Genomic DNA, 18,490 nt, shown 5'->3' with positions numbered 1-18,490 from the left:
ACTGCCAGCTCCCCTCTCCTCGTACACCTAAACCCTGGGATGGGTGGAGCAGGGTCCCACTAATCTCCGGGGAACCCCTCTGGGACGCCCCAACCAATACTCAGGGCCCGCAGGCGGCGCGCTCCGCACCGGCACCTCCCGAGCGTCCCCGGGCACCGCCTCGCCCTGGCTCCCCTGGACCCGCTGGTGCTGGTTCTGCGCGCTCCGCCGCCGGGTTTTCCCGGCCCTCCGGCGCCACACTCTGCATCCTGAGAGCGGCAAGTGCTCCAAGGCTCCTTGCGTTCCAAGGCACCCGGGGTGCGCCCCCTGCGCGACCGCCCCGGACCCGAAGTTGGCCAACTTGGCCCCGGGGCGCGGCGCACAGAGTTTGCCCAAGTCGCCTCGGACGATGCTTGAGGAGGGGTCGGCGGGGCTCGCCGGGCGGGATAGTGTGGCCGGAGGGTCGCGGGGCATGGGGACGCGGTTGGCACCTACCTGGGGTCTCCGTGGCAGCGACGAGCCGGGCGCTCGCGGGCGGCGGCGGCAGCAGCAAGAGAGGCGGCGGCGGCAGCAGTAGCAGCAGCAGTAGAGCGGGGCAGAGCAGGCAGCGAGCGGCTCCCGCCGGCGGATCCATGGCAGCCGGACCGCAGCCGGGGCCCCGCACTCGCAGCCGGCGCGAAAGTTCCCCGCGCGCCGCCCAGCCCACATCTGGGGGCAGCTGGAGCCGCCCGCAGCTGCAGCACCGCAGGGCGCGGGGCGGAGGAGGCGAGGCGCGCAGGAGAGGGCGGGGAGCGCGGAGGGAAGGCGGGGAGAGCGAAGGAGCGAGCGAGCTAGCGGGCGAGGGAGGCGGGAGGAGGAGGCGAAGGCGAGCGAGGGGGAGGGCGGGGACGGCGGGCGCCTCAGCCTGCGGTGACCCGGCGCTTCTTGGCGCGGCCGCCGCCCGCTCCCCTCCTCTCTTCCCGACTCGCAGCTAGGCAGAGACACCCCGAGGCAGCGGCAGAGAAGCGCTGGAGGCCGGCCAAGGGGAGCCCACCGCGCGTCCCAAGTCACCTCGAAGGAGTGGTACCCCACCCGGAAAGCCCTCCGTAGTACGAGTCCCACTGTGCTGCCTTGGGACTCCAGGGGCGTCTCACCCTCATTCTGTGCTTTGTAGCTGGATGAGACACGGGAATTAAAAGAGGGTCTATGAGGCACTGAGCCTGTCCCCATGCCCAAATGGAGGCTCCAGAGGTGGGTCGGTACTAACCCCCACAGAGCACTCCCCCAGGCTACCTCAGAGATCAACTTTTGCCCTCACTAAAAGACAAGGTTTCCTCAGCCCCCAACTCCTCTTTCTCCCAGTTCCAATTCATCAGGCTCTGGGTCCCTCCACGCCTTCCATTGCAACCTCTGTCGCAGCCTCTTCCTGACCTCTCTTAACTTAGAGCACAGCTTAGACCTCACCTGACTCAGTGGGTCTCCTGACAGGGTCTGCCTTGTGTCCACCAGAAACGGTCCTGAACACTCTTCCGCCTTTCCAAGTGAACACGCAAGGGCAGGGGCAAACATCCCTGCCAGTTTGTTGTGAGTTCTGGTGGCCGACAGGATTCCTGCTCTTTCTCCAGAAGGGTCCTGGTTCTCCCATTTCCTGGAGTCACTCTCCTGCCTAGGCTGTCGTCTCTGGTCACAGTGACTCCCCAACATTTGTTTTACTGTGTATCAATAAAAGGGTCCTTGATTTGGACCATTTTTGCAATGCTATGTCCAGTTTTTGTTTTGTTCTTCCAGATAGGACACCTGTCTCTTTGCTGTGCCATTCTCCCTTCCCCAAGCCTGTCTGTCAAGGCCTAAAGTAGACGATCCAGAGATGACGCCCTATGGACAGGAGGGCCCAGTCCTGTGCGGGAACTGCATGGTTTGTACAACTGGCTCTAACGTGACTTCAGATCCTTGGTTCTGTCCTTCCTGGGACAGTGATGGCGCGGGGCACTGAAGTCTGACAACCACCCAGAGGATTCCTTGTCTCTTTGGGATGCCTGAGGCTGGATCTAGCCTTCGGAAATAGTGGTTTCTTGCTGTCAACACTGCAAGATAATGAAATTATTGGTCGCAGCAGCGTATGTGTGTGCTCTAGGAAGTCTGAGACAGGAGGATTGCCATGACTTTGAGGTTAGCTTGGTCTACAAAGTGAAATTCTCTCTTAAAACAGACAACCCTCAAAAGAAAAGGGGATAGAAAGAAATATAAAACAGTAACATTTCAGGGTTTTTTTTTAATTATATTTCTAAAATTTCTGGAGGAATTGGGAAGTGTGGCCCCAGGGGGCCCACATTGCTGCTTAGCCACGATTATTAAATGGGGTGCTTATCTGTCAGTTTGCTGAAGGTCCCCTCCCCACACATGTACTCTGAAGACATGATCCTTTTGACCTCTGATGATTCAGCTTGTCCCGAAGTTGGAGCTGGAATCCTGTGTGGCTGAAGGGAGATGATGCTAGACCAGGGTGTCCCGGAAAACCCTGAGTATGGACTGAGTCTGGAAGATGAAGGGACCAGGCAGGCTGGGGTTGGGTTAGACTAGCTGCCTAGCTGGAGACAGCATTTGCCTGCGGTTCTCCAAGCCAGATGAAAGGAACAAACCCAGTAGCTTCACCTACTTCAGGGCCTCGTCCCCTCCCTCTCATCTTCCTGCCATGCGGGTGGCCATTATCAGGTTTTTTTCTACCACCTACCACTTTCTACTGCTATCTCCTTGTGTAGCACTTAATATTTTACTTCCAAAAAAAAATGGAGAATATTTTAAATCAGTGCCATGGAGCAGAAGTCAACATCCCTCCATTTCACCATAAATCAAAGATCACTGTCCCCCCAATAAATATGAGAAGTGAGACAAGGAGCCAGCTCCTTAGGGCTAGGAGTCTGTCCTAAGGGGGCTGAAGCTGAGAAGCAAGTTTGAGACAGACTTCCGAATGGAGACAACAGAAGCCCTTCAGGCACCCAAGCCATCTGGCAGTCCTCACAAGAAACCCCTACAAGATGCTATGGGTGAATCAGGCGTGTAAACTCCAAAATTCAACACTTTGGTGGAGACAGAGGGTTGTCGACATGTCCCAGCTCACTGCTTATCCCATCTCTGTGTGTGTTTGTGTGTGTATACACACACGACTGAGTTAACAGAGTGCTAGCCTACCATTCACTACATAAATTCCATCCCCAGCACTTAAGAGATTAAGTCAGGAAGACCCAAAGCTGCAAGTCTAAGGGCTGGAGAGTTGAGCTGCTCTTCTGGAGGACTGGATTCAATTTCCAGCACCCACACGGTGGCTCACAACTCTCTGTAACTGCAGTTCCAGGGGGAAATCCAGAGCCCTCTACTGGCTGCTATTGGCACTGCATGCACATGGAGCGCAGACATACATGTAGGTGAAAAGTACACTTAAAATAAAAATAAATGATAAAATCTCTTTTTTTTTTTAAGAAAGAAAGCCTCCACCCCTCAGTTGCTCTGCAGAGAAGGGTCCCAGCTCTCTACTCTGCCCTGGATTTTCTGATTACAGACACCAGGACAAACTTCCTTAGATACAGGAGCCCTCTGAAAGCCATCCCCGTGCACAGATGCCTGATGGAGAGCATCTCCCAGAAGGCATTCTGCTCCTATTTCAAGGTCGCCTTCCTTGGCAGGGCCTTCCAAGTGGATGCAGGCTGTGGTGTTTCACAGCCCTCCTCTACAAACAGCAAGTTCAGGGGTTGTGGGAAAGGGCTCAGAATCTTCCTATTCCACTGGGACCCACGTACAGAGCATCTCGAGTGAGAGGAGTTAGTGACCTTGTCGTGGAGCCTCTGGAGACAGCAGCTCCATCCAACTCCAGCGTTGGCAAACAGCAGGTGCAGTGGCCCCGTCAGATGCACTGGAAGAGTTCTGGCCAGGAGTGGCTTTGGTAAGCAATATGTCAGGGGAACGCTGATTGAACAGAAAGTGGTGGCTAGTGGCCTTCTGGGAGTGTCACTATTGTTGCCTCCCAAGCCACCCCCACATGAACACCCTGACAGGGAGCTGTGTCAGGCAAGGGGAGGAACGTGGGTGGTGGTGTTTACGAAGCACTTTCTTCTTGCTATTCTCCACAGAAAGGTGTCCCTTGGTCATGGGAATCAGTGCTTCTTGGAACTTAAAGGGTCTGAAAGCTGGGTGCATAGGGATCTAGGCTCAGTCAACAAGTCTCGATCTAAGCAATAGGGACCCAGGGACTGATACAGCCCAGGGTTCACTTGTGACTGCATTTCCATGTATGCTAGACCTAGCAGACAGCAAGGCAGAACTTCAAAAGAGACACCTGAGTGTGACAGGCAATGATGTCTAGGCTCACTTGGGAGAAGGTCTATACCTCTAAACTTACCTGTGTCTGGCCTCCCACAGGGACCAGGGTGCAGGACTATCTGGTCTACCACTTTCTTCCTTAAAGGCCTCGGGGTCTCTTCAAGTGCTTCCCACTACAAATAACGCAGCATAGGCATCCTAGGGAAATCCAATGTGTCCCCTATAAGAAGTCTGTGGGACCGGCAGCTCCCGAGGTCAGTCATGACATCCAGGGCACTGATACTTGGGACTCATCTTTGTCCTGGATGGCTAGGAAAACAGACATCCAGGTGTCTTGTCACCCTCCTGAAAAGTCAGCTAACTGGAGGATTGAGGTTGAGTCAACCAGTGGCTGGCAGGCAGGAGTGGGGGCCTCCTTGGAGAAGCCCGGGATGGAATGGATATTGGGTGTCCATGCTGCAGCACCTGCTTCATCTGCCTTTCTTTCCAAATAAGAATGCCACACAGGAAGCTCTATTTGGATTCTGGGGTTATCGATAGCAACAGTGAAACATGGAGGACATGAGGTTGGGAGGGTGATGGGGTGGGAGCACCAAGGGGTGGGAGCACTATGAGGAAATAGAAAGGGATGGTGGTGGATATGACCAAAATACACGGTATAAATGTATGAGAATTTCAAAGAATAAATAAAAACACAAAAAAAAGAAGAATGCACACAGTCCCAGGACATGCTCCTGTCCTTGGTGAAGATGTTTTCCAACATGACTTTGTGTCTCCTACACTACATCAGTGGTAGATTGTGCAGAACTCCTCAACCCATACATAAAATGCGAAGGGCCCGTTCTACCTCTCTAGAGGGTTTGTGCACAAAACCTTCTGCTCACACCATCACTCCTTAAAGTCTGAGGCACTCAGCCCATGGCCCCGCCCAGCCCTATCTTTGTCCTTAGGATGTTGCTTCTTCTAGGCCAAGTCCCTTACCCCTAGTGGAGCCATATCAAGAAGGTGAGACTTTACAAGCCAGCAAGCCCCAAGCATCCTCCAGTCACTGCCTCCCTGACCCTGACGAACACATTGCTGTGCTCTAGGTCCCAAGGACACAACATACTGGCACAGCAAACGCCTTACCCACTGAGCCATCTCTCCGGGGGCAGTTTGCTTTGTTGGCTCCAGGCAGCTCAGGGGTGGGCATAGAGGGTAACACATTTTTCTTACACTGTCCTCTGACAGTCAGGTCTTATCCCTAGGATTGTCCCTTCTTAGGCAGTCTCACCCTTTCCCAGGGGTGGCAGACTCTGTAAGTCTGTGACCCCAGGCAGGACTATTCTAGCCTGTAACTGCAGCTCTGCTACACATCCCCATCAGATCACCTCAGAGCCCTGCCCACCCAGAATGACCTCCACCTCCAACCCTCCAAAGCCCCATTCCACTTGCCACACGGACAAGCCCTCAGCCAGAGATCCCAGAACAGATTTGGGCCCTTCCCATTTTTTTTTTTTTACCACATCAAAGCTGTCCCTGACTCCCTTGCCCTCTAATTTAGCTCTACAATCAGCCCCCACCTCCTGGCTCCAGCCTGTACCCTCCCCACACACATCAGCATCCCTCCCAGACCTACGTACACACAGTCCTCCCTGTTGGGTGCCACATAATTGAAACCAAGCCTCTGGACTTTCCCTCTGCTCAGATATGTGCTACCAGGATAACACCCCACAGTGACTCATCTGGTGAAGGCCCTGTCCCCATAGCAGCACAGGGATCAGACACCCATAGCCACCTCCAACAGAGAACAGATGTGAACCATTCCCTAGTCAGACTACTTCCCGTGTGAAGGCTCCTTTGGAAGAGGCTGCTTTCCAACTTCGGCTCTCTTCCCCATTGGGGTTTTGCTGCCCAAGGCACCATGGGCCTTGCTTGCTGAGGTTACAGAAGGGAGGAGTCCTTTTCTGCTCACTAGGATAGGTGGTTTCCACTCCTGAAGGGGTCCTGAAGCAGGCTGTTCCAGCAGTGTCGAAACCTCTGGGACCCTCACTTGACCTCCCCAAGTGGCCTTTTCTTTAACTATATGGGTGTGATTTCCTGTACATCATAGCATATTTTGACACTGAAATGGTTTAACACATGTGAAGGTTTCAGAGCAGATCCACAGGAGAACAAGTGCACCATAGTGTGGCTGCGGGCACCATGAAGGCTTGCCGTGCAGACTGGGGTCCTTACAGACGCCCCTGAACTTACAAAGGGCCTCATCAGATGACCCTTTGTGAATTTAAAATGAAGACCATGACTCGGGGCTAATGATATTGTTCAGTCAACAGAGTGCCTACCTACCTTGCACGAAGTTTGATCCCTGGAAGCACATAAGCAGGGCACAGTAGTGCCCGAAGTGTATGCCAAAGGATCAGAAGTTCAAGACTAGCCTCAATTCTTTAGTGAATTGGTGATCAGCCTGAGACCCTGTCTGGGGGTAGGGGGAGAGGAGGTAGGGAGGGAGAGAGAGAGAGAGAGAGAGAGAGAGAGAGAGAGAGAGAGAGAGAGAACACCCATGGCTGATCTCCAGCATCATGAGAGAGGATAGGACTTGCATTTCGCCAGCCCAGGAAAAGATCCAAATTCAAAACTCAAATCATGGTGACTACTGAATATGTATTACCTTTGCAGCATAATAGAGAATCCGAAACGTCTGTCTGCACCTTTAATGTTTCTCAGGAGATGTTGACCATGGCTTTTTAACTCCCCTCATTGCCTGAAGACCCAACCCCTAGCATTGGGGAAAGGAGGGCCCGCACTGCACAAGTCGAGCAATTGACCATACAGCCAAGAGCACAAATGCATACCCAGTATTTGTGGGATGAGAAATTCCATAAGAAGTTCTTTTTTTTTTTTCAGTAGATAAAATAAGATACATACTATGTGGAGTTTTTTTTAAAGTGATAGACTGCATGGGACAAAGAGGAAGAAGCTGGAGAGAGGTGTGGGCTGCTGACTGACGGGAGAGGGGGGGTTACCAAAATGGGTTGCCCAAGCAATGAGTATCTTCAGCAGAGAGTGGAGTGTGTAAAGGCCCTGTGGCAGAAAAGAGCCTTCCATCTCCAGGAGAAGCATGGAGGCAGAAGGCAGTAGGATGAAGTTAGGAACAGAGGGAGCTAAGGGACCAGAGGCAGAGCAGGGCAGGGTATGGCTTCGCCAGTCTCCAGTGTCGGCGTTTTGTTAAAGGCATAAAGTGAGACTGGGTTCATCTCAAAATGCTCTCTCTGGGAAGAAGATACCCTCATTGAGACTCTGGCTTCTGGTTGCCTCTTCCTGATGGAACATTTATAGTCGAAAGAGAACTGGAAGTCAGCTCTGCTTGCTAGTCAGCAACACACTTCGGCAAAGATCTTCCCTGCCCCACCTTGCCCTCATCCTCATGATGTGAGGCTCTCCCGATGAAGAAGATGAAGTCCCGGCATGGTGATCCACAAGAGTATGGGGGTTCATCTCCAGTGCTCAGCACAGCATAGTGGTGCCCAGACACTACTCTCAAAGAACTGGAGCCTCCTTCTGGTAAGCCTGAGGTAGAAGTAGAATCATTTCAGTTGCTTAAAACACAGTGATGCTAACTGGCGAGTTGGGGCTCTCCTCTGGAGGCCCATGGAGTTTTTTTTCTTTTATTCTTTTATCTTGAATTATGTGCTTGCATTTTTGTAAAAAAAAAAATCAAAAGAATTTCCATGAAAATGTGTGGTTCTGCCTCTGAGAGGTGGTAGTGGCAGGAAGGAACAAGAAGAGGGAGGGAATTGGGGAGAAGAGGCGGGGAGAGAAAGGAAGCAAAGGGAAGGGACATCTAGCTGCCCTAGGCTGGCTCTACTACTGGCCACTTCTGTGTTCCACCACGGGGTGGGCAGGGACTGGGACCTGGCCTCCTCTGTAGCCTCAGTGTGATCCCAACCCTTGGCACCTGAACTATGCCACATGACGGCCTCCACTGTAGCATCGGGTTGCCAGAATTTACTAAAGTGCCCACTAAAAGATCTTGTCTCTGCTTAGAGTTTGAGAGTGGCTCGGACAGGACAGGACAGGAACGCCCTCCAGGGCCCTCTAAACTTGAGGACAGAAGCAGGAGCTGCTGAGAGGGAGGGGTATGGGGTGGGGCAGGGGACGGGAGATTCGAGGATTCCCAGGACAACTGTCCATTTCAAGGTGCGTGAGGGGATATCAATGAAAAACAGGGAGAAAATTAGAAGCCCTTGACAGGCGACCTGCCCAGGTGACCTGGGGTAAGGCTTCAGAGTGAGCATGCATGGGCACAGGCCAGTCCGCACCGGTGTGGCGATGCAAACACAAGTGAGCCTCCAGATGCTCACCAACCTGCAGCCCAAGAACGCCCACGCGCCCGCAACTCTAGCTCGTAGCCATGCATTGCAGAGCCCACATGGTGCTCCGGCCTCCCTAATTGCATTTCTGAAAATGAGAAAGAGGAAATCGAATGACTTTCAGGCAGCCGCCGTTCCCCCATGGCGATTTCCCATCTCCTTTCTGAAGGGCCAGGCAGCAGGGCAGCCTCCAGTTCTCAGCTGAGCCTCCAGACTCCTTAGCAACCCCGGCGGGGTCTGTGCTGCAAGCTGTCTCTGGCTTCAGACAGTGGCCAGCCAAGCTCTGCTGTGTCCTCACCTGCCCTGTGTCTCACAGCCATGGATCGGAGCTGTAGACATAGGGTGGGGGGCTACTGGCCTGTTCAGGGTAGCAGCAGGGAACCACATCACTTCCTACCCCTGTGGAGCCCAGACTTCTGTCCTAAGTAAAGCCCTGTGCCAGGGATGGGCAGTGCTTCCCCAGTGTGTCCTTCTCCATGTCCATGCTGTGGGCCACTTTCCTCCTGAAGCCCTTCCCATTCCCTCCTGCTCTGTAGACCCTCTGAGGGAGAGCTGCCTTCAGCCCACGTCACACCCTATTCCGCAGGACCCCCGACTGTGGCTGTAAGATTTGTCTTCGTGTGTGCGTGTGTGCGTGTGTGCGTGTGTGTGTGTGTGTGTGTGTGTGTGTGTGTGTGTGTGTGTGTGTGTGTGTGTTCCACCAAGTTCAGGCATGTATCTGCAGATGCGTGGCCACCACAGGTCAACTTCAGGTGTCCTCAATCCCTCTGCACCTCAGTTTTCGAGACAGAGTCTCTTGCTGATTTTGTAAAATGGTTGGCCAGGGAGTCTTTTGTCTCTGCCTCCCCAGCTCTGAGGCTATCGCCAGCACACATGGCTTCTTTTGTTGGTGCTAGGAATTAAACTCAGGTACTCAGGCTTGTGCGATGGATGAGCCTCCTCAGTCCCGGCAGTGGAGATTTTAAGCCTGATGAACAAATCTCATAGCTTCCTTCAGGATCCATAAACAGTGGAATATGCCACTGAGGAAGGGACAAGCCCCAGGGCCAGGCAGCCACAGGAACGACCCAGCTTACTCTGAACAGTGGAGGCTCTGCTCACCTGAGTCCTCCTTTTGTGTGAGAACTGAAGAACCCAGGGGAGTTCTCAAACAAGCCATCACTGTTGAGAGCCGGCTCTCCCTCTCACCCTAAGTGAGCCTCGGACTCACAGGACCTGCAGCCTCAGCGCTAGGCCCAGGAGCTCAAGCTGAACTGGGGCCTTGGTCTCAGACAAACAGCTTGAACTTGCTGTGGTGTGAATTTCAGCTTCACTGGATCCCCGGCTTGGGCCTGGCTGGACCTCCGACCTTGATCCTGATGTTGAACCTTGACATCACTGCACCTTGGCCTTCAGCCTACGACTAAACTGGACCCTGAAGTCTGGTCTTGTACGACCTCATAGCTTGGCCACCTGGGCTTTAGGACTCAGGCTCACTGATGCCCGGACTTTACATAAGAGAACCCTAGACCTCAGTTTAGACCCAAATGGAAGCCAGACCTTTGATCTTACTCAGCACCAAGGGTTGGCCTCACCAGGTCCCCAACATCAGCCTCAAGTGACCCCCGTCTTTAGTCTCCTGAACCCCACAGTTTAATCTGCTATATCCCCCCAACCTTACCTTTTTAGGGCCAACCTTGACCTTCTTAGGGCCAAGCTTTGGCTAAGACTGCACCCCAGGCCTCAACTTAACCCTGTGGTATTTGGCCCTCCTCTTTAACACAAGGTTTCTCTCTTTTTCTCCTAGCAACCCTTAAAATTTCATCTTCCCCCCTTTGAAAGGGTCTCATGTATCCCAGGTCTCCGGTTTGCTATGCCGTGGGCCTGGGCCCCACTGGCCCTGGCATTGGCCTCCGTCCCATCAGCTAGCTCTCACTAACAGTCACCCTTCCTTTCTCCTCTGCAAGGGAAGTTAAGGTTCCCAGAGAAAACGCCTTCTGCAGGAGGCCTACCCCACCAAGCAAGCTGTTGTTCGAGAGAAAGAGAAAAAAAAAGCAGCTTCCAGCCTCACTGGTAACAACCTCCGAACGCTTTGCAGCCCCGCAGTACAGGATGTACACGGGCCCAGGCTCCTCAGGGTTGCATAATTTTCCAGCTGTTTTCGGGACTGTTTCATCTCTGCGTCTGGCAGACGAGGCAAGCCATATATAAAGATGGTGTACACGTGTGTGACTATAAAGACGAGCCTGTGTGGGCAAGGCGAGGGCAAGTGTGAAGCGGGGAGAGGAGGCAGGGGGGCGGGACTCGGTGAAAAGACAGACGAAACAAGTGTAAACATTTAGAATGTCACCTTCGAGATGTCTGGGAGAGGGAATGAATGTGGACTCAATTAAACCTTAAACGAGGAGACATCGGCTCGGGAGAGGCGGTTTCAGATTTGTTGGTGTTCGATCTTCCTCTTTTACACAAATATTTTCCTGGTGCCTTCCTTTTTTTTTTTTTTTTTTTCTTTTCGAGATCCTTAAAATTCCAGCTTTTCCCCCTTTAAGATAAGGTCTCATGTAGCCCAGACTGGCCTTGAACTAACTATGTAGCCAAGGATGACCTCAAACTTCTGCTCCCCTAGCATCCACCATGCTGTTGGAATTCTCCAGCCTCAGGAGCCTTGAGCCACACAATGGAATAGCTCACAGAGGGTCCAGGATGGCCTTGATCTTTTGATCTCCATGTTTCCACCTCTTGGGTGCTAGGATTATTGTCCTGCACCCCCATATCTGGTTTATTAGGTGCTGGGGCTCGAACTCAGGGCTCTGTGCACTTTAGGTAAGCACTCTGCCTGCAGAGCTGCTCCCGCCCAGACTCCTCAATCTTTGTGTTACAGAGGTTCTATCTGTATCTTCCTGCCATTATTTTGGCCTGAATTTATTTTTATTGTACTTCTAGAAGAGATATATATTAGCAATATAACCCAACGTGTCCCACTCTGGGGTAGTAACAAGGTGGCAATCGACCCATTGGACCATCTACAAGGTTCCAACACCTTCTCCTGTTGGGGATCTCTGCTGGATATGACAGGACTACGTGTCATGCTAGAAGGCCTCTTGTAGTAGCAGAGTCTTCTGGGATGGCACCTGTAGAGCTGAGAGGCCCACCAGGCCCGTAAGACTCAGCACTCATTCCACAAGCTAGAAGCTTCAGGCAGCACCCTACTTATCCTAATGGGTTAGAGCAACCTTCAACTTGAAGTAGAAACACGCATATAAACCTGGATTTCTAGAGTCTTGCCCCCCACCCCCTTTGGTTTAAAGGAATCATGTACTGAGCACACAGGCTTTTTAATCCAATGTGGCAGCTGACTGACATGGAGGGAGGGGGCCCTGAGAAAGAGGCCAGCCTGTACCTCTATCTGTGTCCTGTCCACACTGAACAGCTCATTATTGCTACAAAACACTTCCACAATGCCCCGCCCCCCACCCCGAACCTCACCGTTAGGAGTCATTCTTGGGCTCCTGCTTCTGCAGAGGCAGCCGAAGAGGTCAGCAGCTTCTAAAGGGTCTGAAAGATGGATCGATGGGTAAAGCATTTGTTGCCCAACCATAAGAACCCTAGGTCAGAGTCCCAGAACCCACCAAAGGTGGAGAAGGTAGGCCAGATCTGCAACCCCCACACGCCTATGGAGAGATGGGCAGTGGAGATAACAGAATCTCGCTGGCCAATTAGCCTAGCATAGGGGGAGGGGGCATACATTCACACAGAGGTGAGGGGAGAAGCTTTTAGAAAGATGAGGAGAAAACCACAATGCTTCTTAAAGCCCCCGGGAGGTGGGTAATAAATAGTGAGTGGTCACTCTGGCCACTTCATAACTGAAATTTTGCTACTGTTAGGAATAGTAATGTAAAATATCTGATATACAGGATTTGCCCCGCAAAGGGTCGAGAACCATAGGTTGAGAGCGGCTCCTTTTCCCTTCATTACCTGGGTTACTTTTGAGAACAACGCCTGAATTACGCCCCTTGTGGCAGCTGCAGGCATTGCAGCTTCTGTGATTTGTGTGCGAACCGTCCCCCACAGGCTGGTGGTTTGCATTATTGTTCCCAGGCAACGGGTGCTGTTTTGGGGGAGACAGAGACGTTAGGTAGTTGAGCTGAGCTGACAGAAGTGGTTTCTGACTACTTCATGCTGCCATCCAATCCTTGACTCCCATCTTACTCTCTCTTTGCCCCACCTTGAAAAGTCAGTGGTCCCCACACATTTTTTTCCATCAGGGTCTTACTCCCTCCTTAAAATGAAAGACGTGCTTATGTTATGTGCATGAGTGTCTGTCTGCATACATGTATGTGCATGTGTACATGCGATGCTCGTGGAGTCAGGAAGAGAGCATCAGATCTCTTGGAACTGGAGTTACAGACCCTGTGGAACACCATGTGTCCTGGAACTGCATCCTGGTCCTCTGAAATAGCAACACGTGCTGTTAACCCCTGAGACACCACTCTACACCCTGTCTTACTCTCTTTAGCTCAGTCTGGGGTCTGTTTGTTTTGGTTTTGCTTTATTTTAATGGATTTCGGGGGTGGGTCAATATAGCTCTCTCAAAAACGGTGGTTTTCCTGTGTATTTACTCTCATGTGCCAAAAGCCACATTTCTAGACAAGCCTTTCTTTATGTCTCCCCCAAACAGCACCCCTTGCCTGGGAACAACAAGGCAAACCACCAGCCTACTGAGGACGGTTCGCACATGAATCACAGCAGCTGCAATGCCTACAGCTGCCACAGGGGGCGCTTTTATTTTATTTTATTTTTGTGTGTGTGTGTATGTGTACATACGTCTGTACAATGTTCACATGTACATGTGAGTGCATGAGTGCATATGTGTATGTGTGTGGGGGCAGAAGCTAGAGTTCGATGTCATATCTTTTCCTCAGACACTCTCCACCCTATTTTTTTGAGGCAGATTCTGTCCTGGAACCTGGAGCTCTCCAATAACCTAGACAAGCTGGCCAGTAAGCCATGGGCTCCTCCTGTCTCTGCCTCCCCAACGCTGGGATTACAGACACATGTCACCACCGCTAGATTTTATGTGGCTGTTGGGAATACAACTCAGGTCCTCATACTTCTACAGCAAGCACTGTATCCTCTGGGTCATCATCTCCCCAGCCCTTCCTCTGTGTTCTTCTGAGAAACAACTGATGGTCGTTCCCAGGCGAACTCCTCTTCTGAGCTTCATCTCCTACACAGACAGCAGGAGATAGTTCTTGCTGTCTATGGGTTCACCCAGACAAGGCCAAGTACACTTGACAGAAGTAGCAGGAAGCCACAGCTTCAGCAACTGTTTTACTCTATGTAGCACAGGCCACCCTTTTCCTAGCCACCGGCAACCGTAACTGCCTCTGAAGACAGTGCTGCAGACTGTGGGCTTGGGTTCTAGGTCCTGCTGTCAGTAAGTGTCCACATCAAAACGGCAAAATAAACCACCACCACCCAAAAAAAAAAAAAAAAAAAAAAAAAAACCAGAACCCGGCAGCCTCCCTCAGCTGGAATGCAGGCTTGGCCTCGCAGCCCCACCTCTGTGGAATATATGCATTTTACCAACCAGCCTGTAGGGGCAGCAGCTCCCACAGCGAGGCTCATGGCATGGGGCAACTCAGAAGTTTCTAGAAGGGTGAACATAAAGCACAGAGCTTTTTGTTCCTGACTCAAACTAGAAGGCTTCTTCCTTCAGTTCATGTTCCTGGCAGGCAAGCCACATAGCCAAGCCCAACGTGAGCTTGCATTTTGGAGGAGAGGGGGTTGGTTTGGTTTTTATTTTAAACAGGGGTCTTGAACTTGTCACATTGTTGCAGGTGGACTTGAATGTCCTTCCCTCCTGCCTCTACCTCCACAGCACTGGGGTTATAGGTGTGCAGCAGGACATCTGGCTCCATGCTCAAATTCCTCAGCTTCTGGCCTCATCTCTCTGATGGCTGCCCTCTCTTCTGCACATGTGTGTACATTAAATCTCACATCTCTTTCTCATACAATGACTCTCACAATTGCATTTTAGAGCTCAACCTAGACGACGCAGGACAACCTCCTCCTTCAAAATCCTCTATAGAATTGTGTCTTCAAAGAGGCTTCCTCTCAGTGAGGTATTTATACATGTTGACAGCCTAACCTTCCCCAGCAAAAGTGGCCAAAGCCATTCCAGAACACGGAGAGCCAAATTCCCCATAGTGGACTTGCTCTTGCCTACTAAGAACTAGCTGGAATCCAGAGAGAGGCTGAGGTGGGAGGTGAGAATGTCAATTGGATTTGAACTATCTGACCTCAGGGGGACCAGGAGAGCTTGCCCAAGGGCAGGAACACACTGCTGTCTTCCATGAGCCTGCAGTTGAGGTCCAGTCAGCCACTGCTTTTCCCTAATGCAAACGCCTTTTATAAGCTGTGCTGTCCCTCTGACAGGAAAGCCCTGCTTTGATGAAACCAAGCTCTTTAAAAAGGAACATTTTCTCAAAAGCCATAAGAGGATCCCTGTGAAATTAAACTGGGAAGACAGACATCGTAAAGGCCCCAGACGCTGGTTCTGACTTTTAAAATTGTCTGTTAAATTAAAGTTGGGCCACAGAGACTGCGTGCTCAGCTTGCCTTCCTGAGGGACAAGCTCTCCTCTAGTAGAGCAACCTGAGGCTGGATAGAATTAGTACCTGCAAGCCTGTGTTTGAGCTCCAGGGGCTGGAAGGAAGCTATCTGGGATAATCAGGAATGAGCCTCACCATCAACTGAGAGCCATCAGACTAAGTCTTGGGGCAGTGGGGAAGTTCCACCATAACATCCCAGAAGTCTCTAGTATTTCAATCAGGGTCATTTGACAGGTGACAGAAACTGACTTGAGGGGTGTGATCATTTGTATGTATGCATGGACCAGGCAGTGGAATTGTTAGAAGATATAGCCTTGTTGGAGTAGGTGTGGCCTTGTTGGAGTAGGTGTGTCACTGCAGGTGTGGGTTTTAAGACCCTCATCCTAGCTACCTGGAAGCCAGTCTTCTCCTGTTTGCCTTAGGAACCAGATGTAGAATAGTAAGGTTCTCCTGCACCATGCCTGCCTGGGTGCCATGCTCCCACCTTGATGATAATGGACAGAGCCTCCGAACCTGTAAGCCAGCCCCAATGAAATGTTGTCCTTTATAAGAGTTGCCTTGGTCATGGTGTCTGTTCACAGCAGTAAAACCTCAACTAGGACAAAGGGGAAAACCAACCTATCTTTCTAAACTAAAAATCCAGGAATTGTTTGGCCTTGAACATCTGAAGTACTATCCTCAGGATCCAGGTTCAATCCTGTTCTCTACTTTCCTTCCTGTGGACTACCCCTCCACAGATTAAAAAATGTTCTCATGGTGCCAAGAAAGCCTTCTGCTCCCACAACCTCAAGCTCTAAGGAGAAATGGATTGCTTCCTTCAAGAGTTTAGAGTCCCAGGTTCCTTCTATACCTATCTTATAGCCTACTATACTCGAGGTGACATCTTCCTTCTGTTACCCAAATCCATAACTGATAGGCAAGGGATGATTGGGAGTGTTGTTAAATGACAAGTTCGTCCTTATAGCCTGGATAGACCAACATAATGGCTCTGCTAGTCTCCAATTCCAACTGCTGTAACAAAATTCTACAGTCTCAGTGGCTGAAAAATCAGGAATTAAGATGGGAAGTTAGGGGGATGGTGCAACGTGATTGGTTTCTGATTCACAGGCTTCTCCCCTGAGTGCCCAGGGTGAGGGGCTGAGTGTCAATTGCCTTTTATAAGAACCCCAGTTTGATAATATCATCAGTCCTCTTTAAAGGTCTTTCCTCCTGGGCTGGGGCAGTTGTATGGCACTGATATCTGGTGACAGCCCAGCTGTTTGGCTACATCACAACATGGTGGAGAAGAGAGAGAAGTAGGTGCTGTAACAAGCCCCAGATCTTAGCACAACTGACTCCATGATTGAAGTGTTATTCAAGCTTTAAAACTTAGCACATGGACAGCACCACTGCCAAAACTAAAACAAAGGTCTAATCCATCAAAGTCTGTATGGTCCTGGGAAAGTCTCTAAATGTCCTACCTCACTTTTTGGGTTCGGTAGTTCTGCTTCTGGATGTTCTTGTTAACTGAAGTATGTCAACCCAGAACATGGTCTCTGTGCCTTAAAAGCTCACCGAGCTACCCTGGGATCTTGAACACCCAGTGTAATCCCAGGCTGACTAATAATGACTTCTCTGGTAGATACCCCACAACTGCCCACTTTTGAATGAATTCATCTATTCCTTTGAGACATTTCTTTACCATGTGACCTACTCACCTACTTACCTACTGTGGGACCCAATTCCTAAGGGTTCCACCGTATCTCAGTACTTTACATGGGAAACCAAGATCTCAGCACATGAATCTTTTTGCAAGAGCCCTAGACAACCACAGCATGGTTACCAATTCAACAGATAAGGGGAAGTAGGCTACCTAGATCAGACAGGAGCTGATGGTCAAGGCTTCGATGCTTTGTATGCCTTGAGGCCTCTGTAGCCTTCCTCTTACGAGCCACCCCAGTTCCATTCCAGAACCACCCCTCCAGCCTGGAGTGTAGAGGGCACACAACCTGTGGAGTTCAAGTCATCTAGATGCTGTGTGCATAGGAGCTTGGACCCCAGCCACAGCACATGTACTCACCTTTCAGATTCTAGCCTCAGAACTCCAACCTCCAAAGCTATCAGCCCTTCTTGCCTATCCATACCCTCATCTTAACCTCCTGGTGACCAATAGTGAGCCATAGCTCACCTTCATGGCTATGTGAGTCTTTGAGGATTTACTGGTTAAAGAATAGAGTCATACCATACCTCACACCAGCAGCAGTTCTCACTTGGTAACACATCATGGCTTTGTCCTGGGGTGTGGCCAGAGAGATAACTCTAAACTCCTTGCAATAGCTCAAAATCATGGCCACAATTTGTTCAGCCACATATATATATTTTTAGTTTGCTTGCAGATATGTGTATGTGTGCACACACAGAGACTCACAATCATATAATAAATACCCTTGTTGGGCTAAATGCTGGTTCATTTATATAGAGAGTAAAATTCCCATTGTGGAATTGCTGAGTGTGGTGGTTTGAATAGCTTTGACCCCCATAGATTCATGTGTTTGGATGTTTGGCCATAGGGTGTGGCACTATTAAGAGATCCTCCAGCACCATGTCTGCCTTCATGATGCCTTGCTTCCCACCATGATGACAATGGACTAAACATCTGAAACTGGAAGCCAGCCCTAATTAAATATTTGTCTTTATAAGAGTTGTCTTGGTCATGGTGTCCCTTCACAGTAATTAAACCCTAACTCTGACACTGGGTTAAAGTTAGCACATCTTATGAGTTGAGCCAATACTGGCAGACTGTGCCAAAAGGCACTAAGGACCCCTTCCACCCTTGTCTACTCTCTTGCCATCTTGGAATGCCTCTGTCAACCTTGGTTTATGAAAATCCTATAAGAGCCTGGTCAGTCTTAATTTTTACCTCCTCCTCCCCGCTATAAGATAAAAGGCTGAGTGCTAGGTGTGTGGGTGTGTTACAGGTCCCTGCACATCACCCAGTGGAGCTGGCATCAGAGAAGGTTCTCCTGAGACTGTGAGCTCTGAGGGCAGATTAATGAATTAGACTTCAGGAGGATGGGGAAGGGAGAGCCTACAGGAACAGCAGGAAGAGACTCAGAGGAAAACAAGTGGGTTCATGATGGACAAGGTGAAGTGTCTGGGTGGGGTGCCTGTGTCCAGGGATTGAAGAGTGAGGAAAGGGCCTGCCAGTGGCTGTGAACAGAACAAAGACTGTGGCTAAGACCGACTGAAGGATGACTCCCAGAACTCCCATTGACCCAGCTCCATCATTAAACA

General features: G+C 50.9%; 1 protein-coding gene across 1 annotated transcript in view; it reads right to left on the bottom strand.

Annotated features, from left to right (window-relative positions):
* Positions 1 to 742, bottom strand: part of Adamts2 (ADAM metallopeptidase with thrombospondin type 1 motif, 2) — a 215,605-nt gene extending 214,863 nt beyond the window's left edge. Inside the window, 1 exon segment of the mRNA NM_001395424.2 lies at positions 475 to 742. Within this exon segment, the coding sequence (NP_001382353.1) occupies positions 475 to 613 (139 nt within the window). The 5' untranslated portion in view covers positions 614 to 742.
* Positions 743 to 18,490: the final 17,748 nt, after the last annotated feature.

The sequence above is a fragment of the Rattus norvegicus genome, chromosome 10 (genome assembly GCF_021556685.1).
Source record: "Rattus norvegicus strain SHRSP/BbbUtx chromosome 10, alternate assembly SHRSP_T2T, whole genome shotgun sequence".
NCBI lineage: Eukaryota > Metazoa > Chordata > Mammalia > Rodentia > Muridae > Rattus > Rattus norvegicus.
This window is presented reverse-complemented; position numbering and strand designations above follow the sequence as displayed.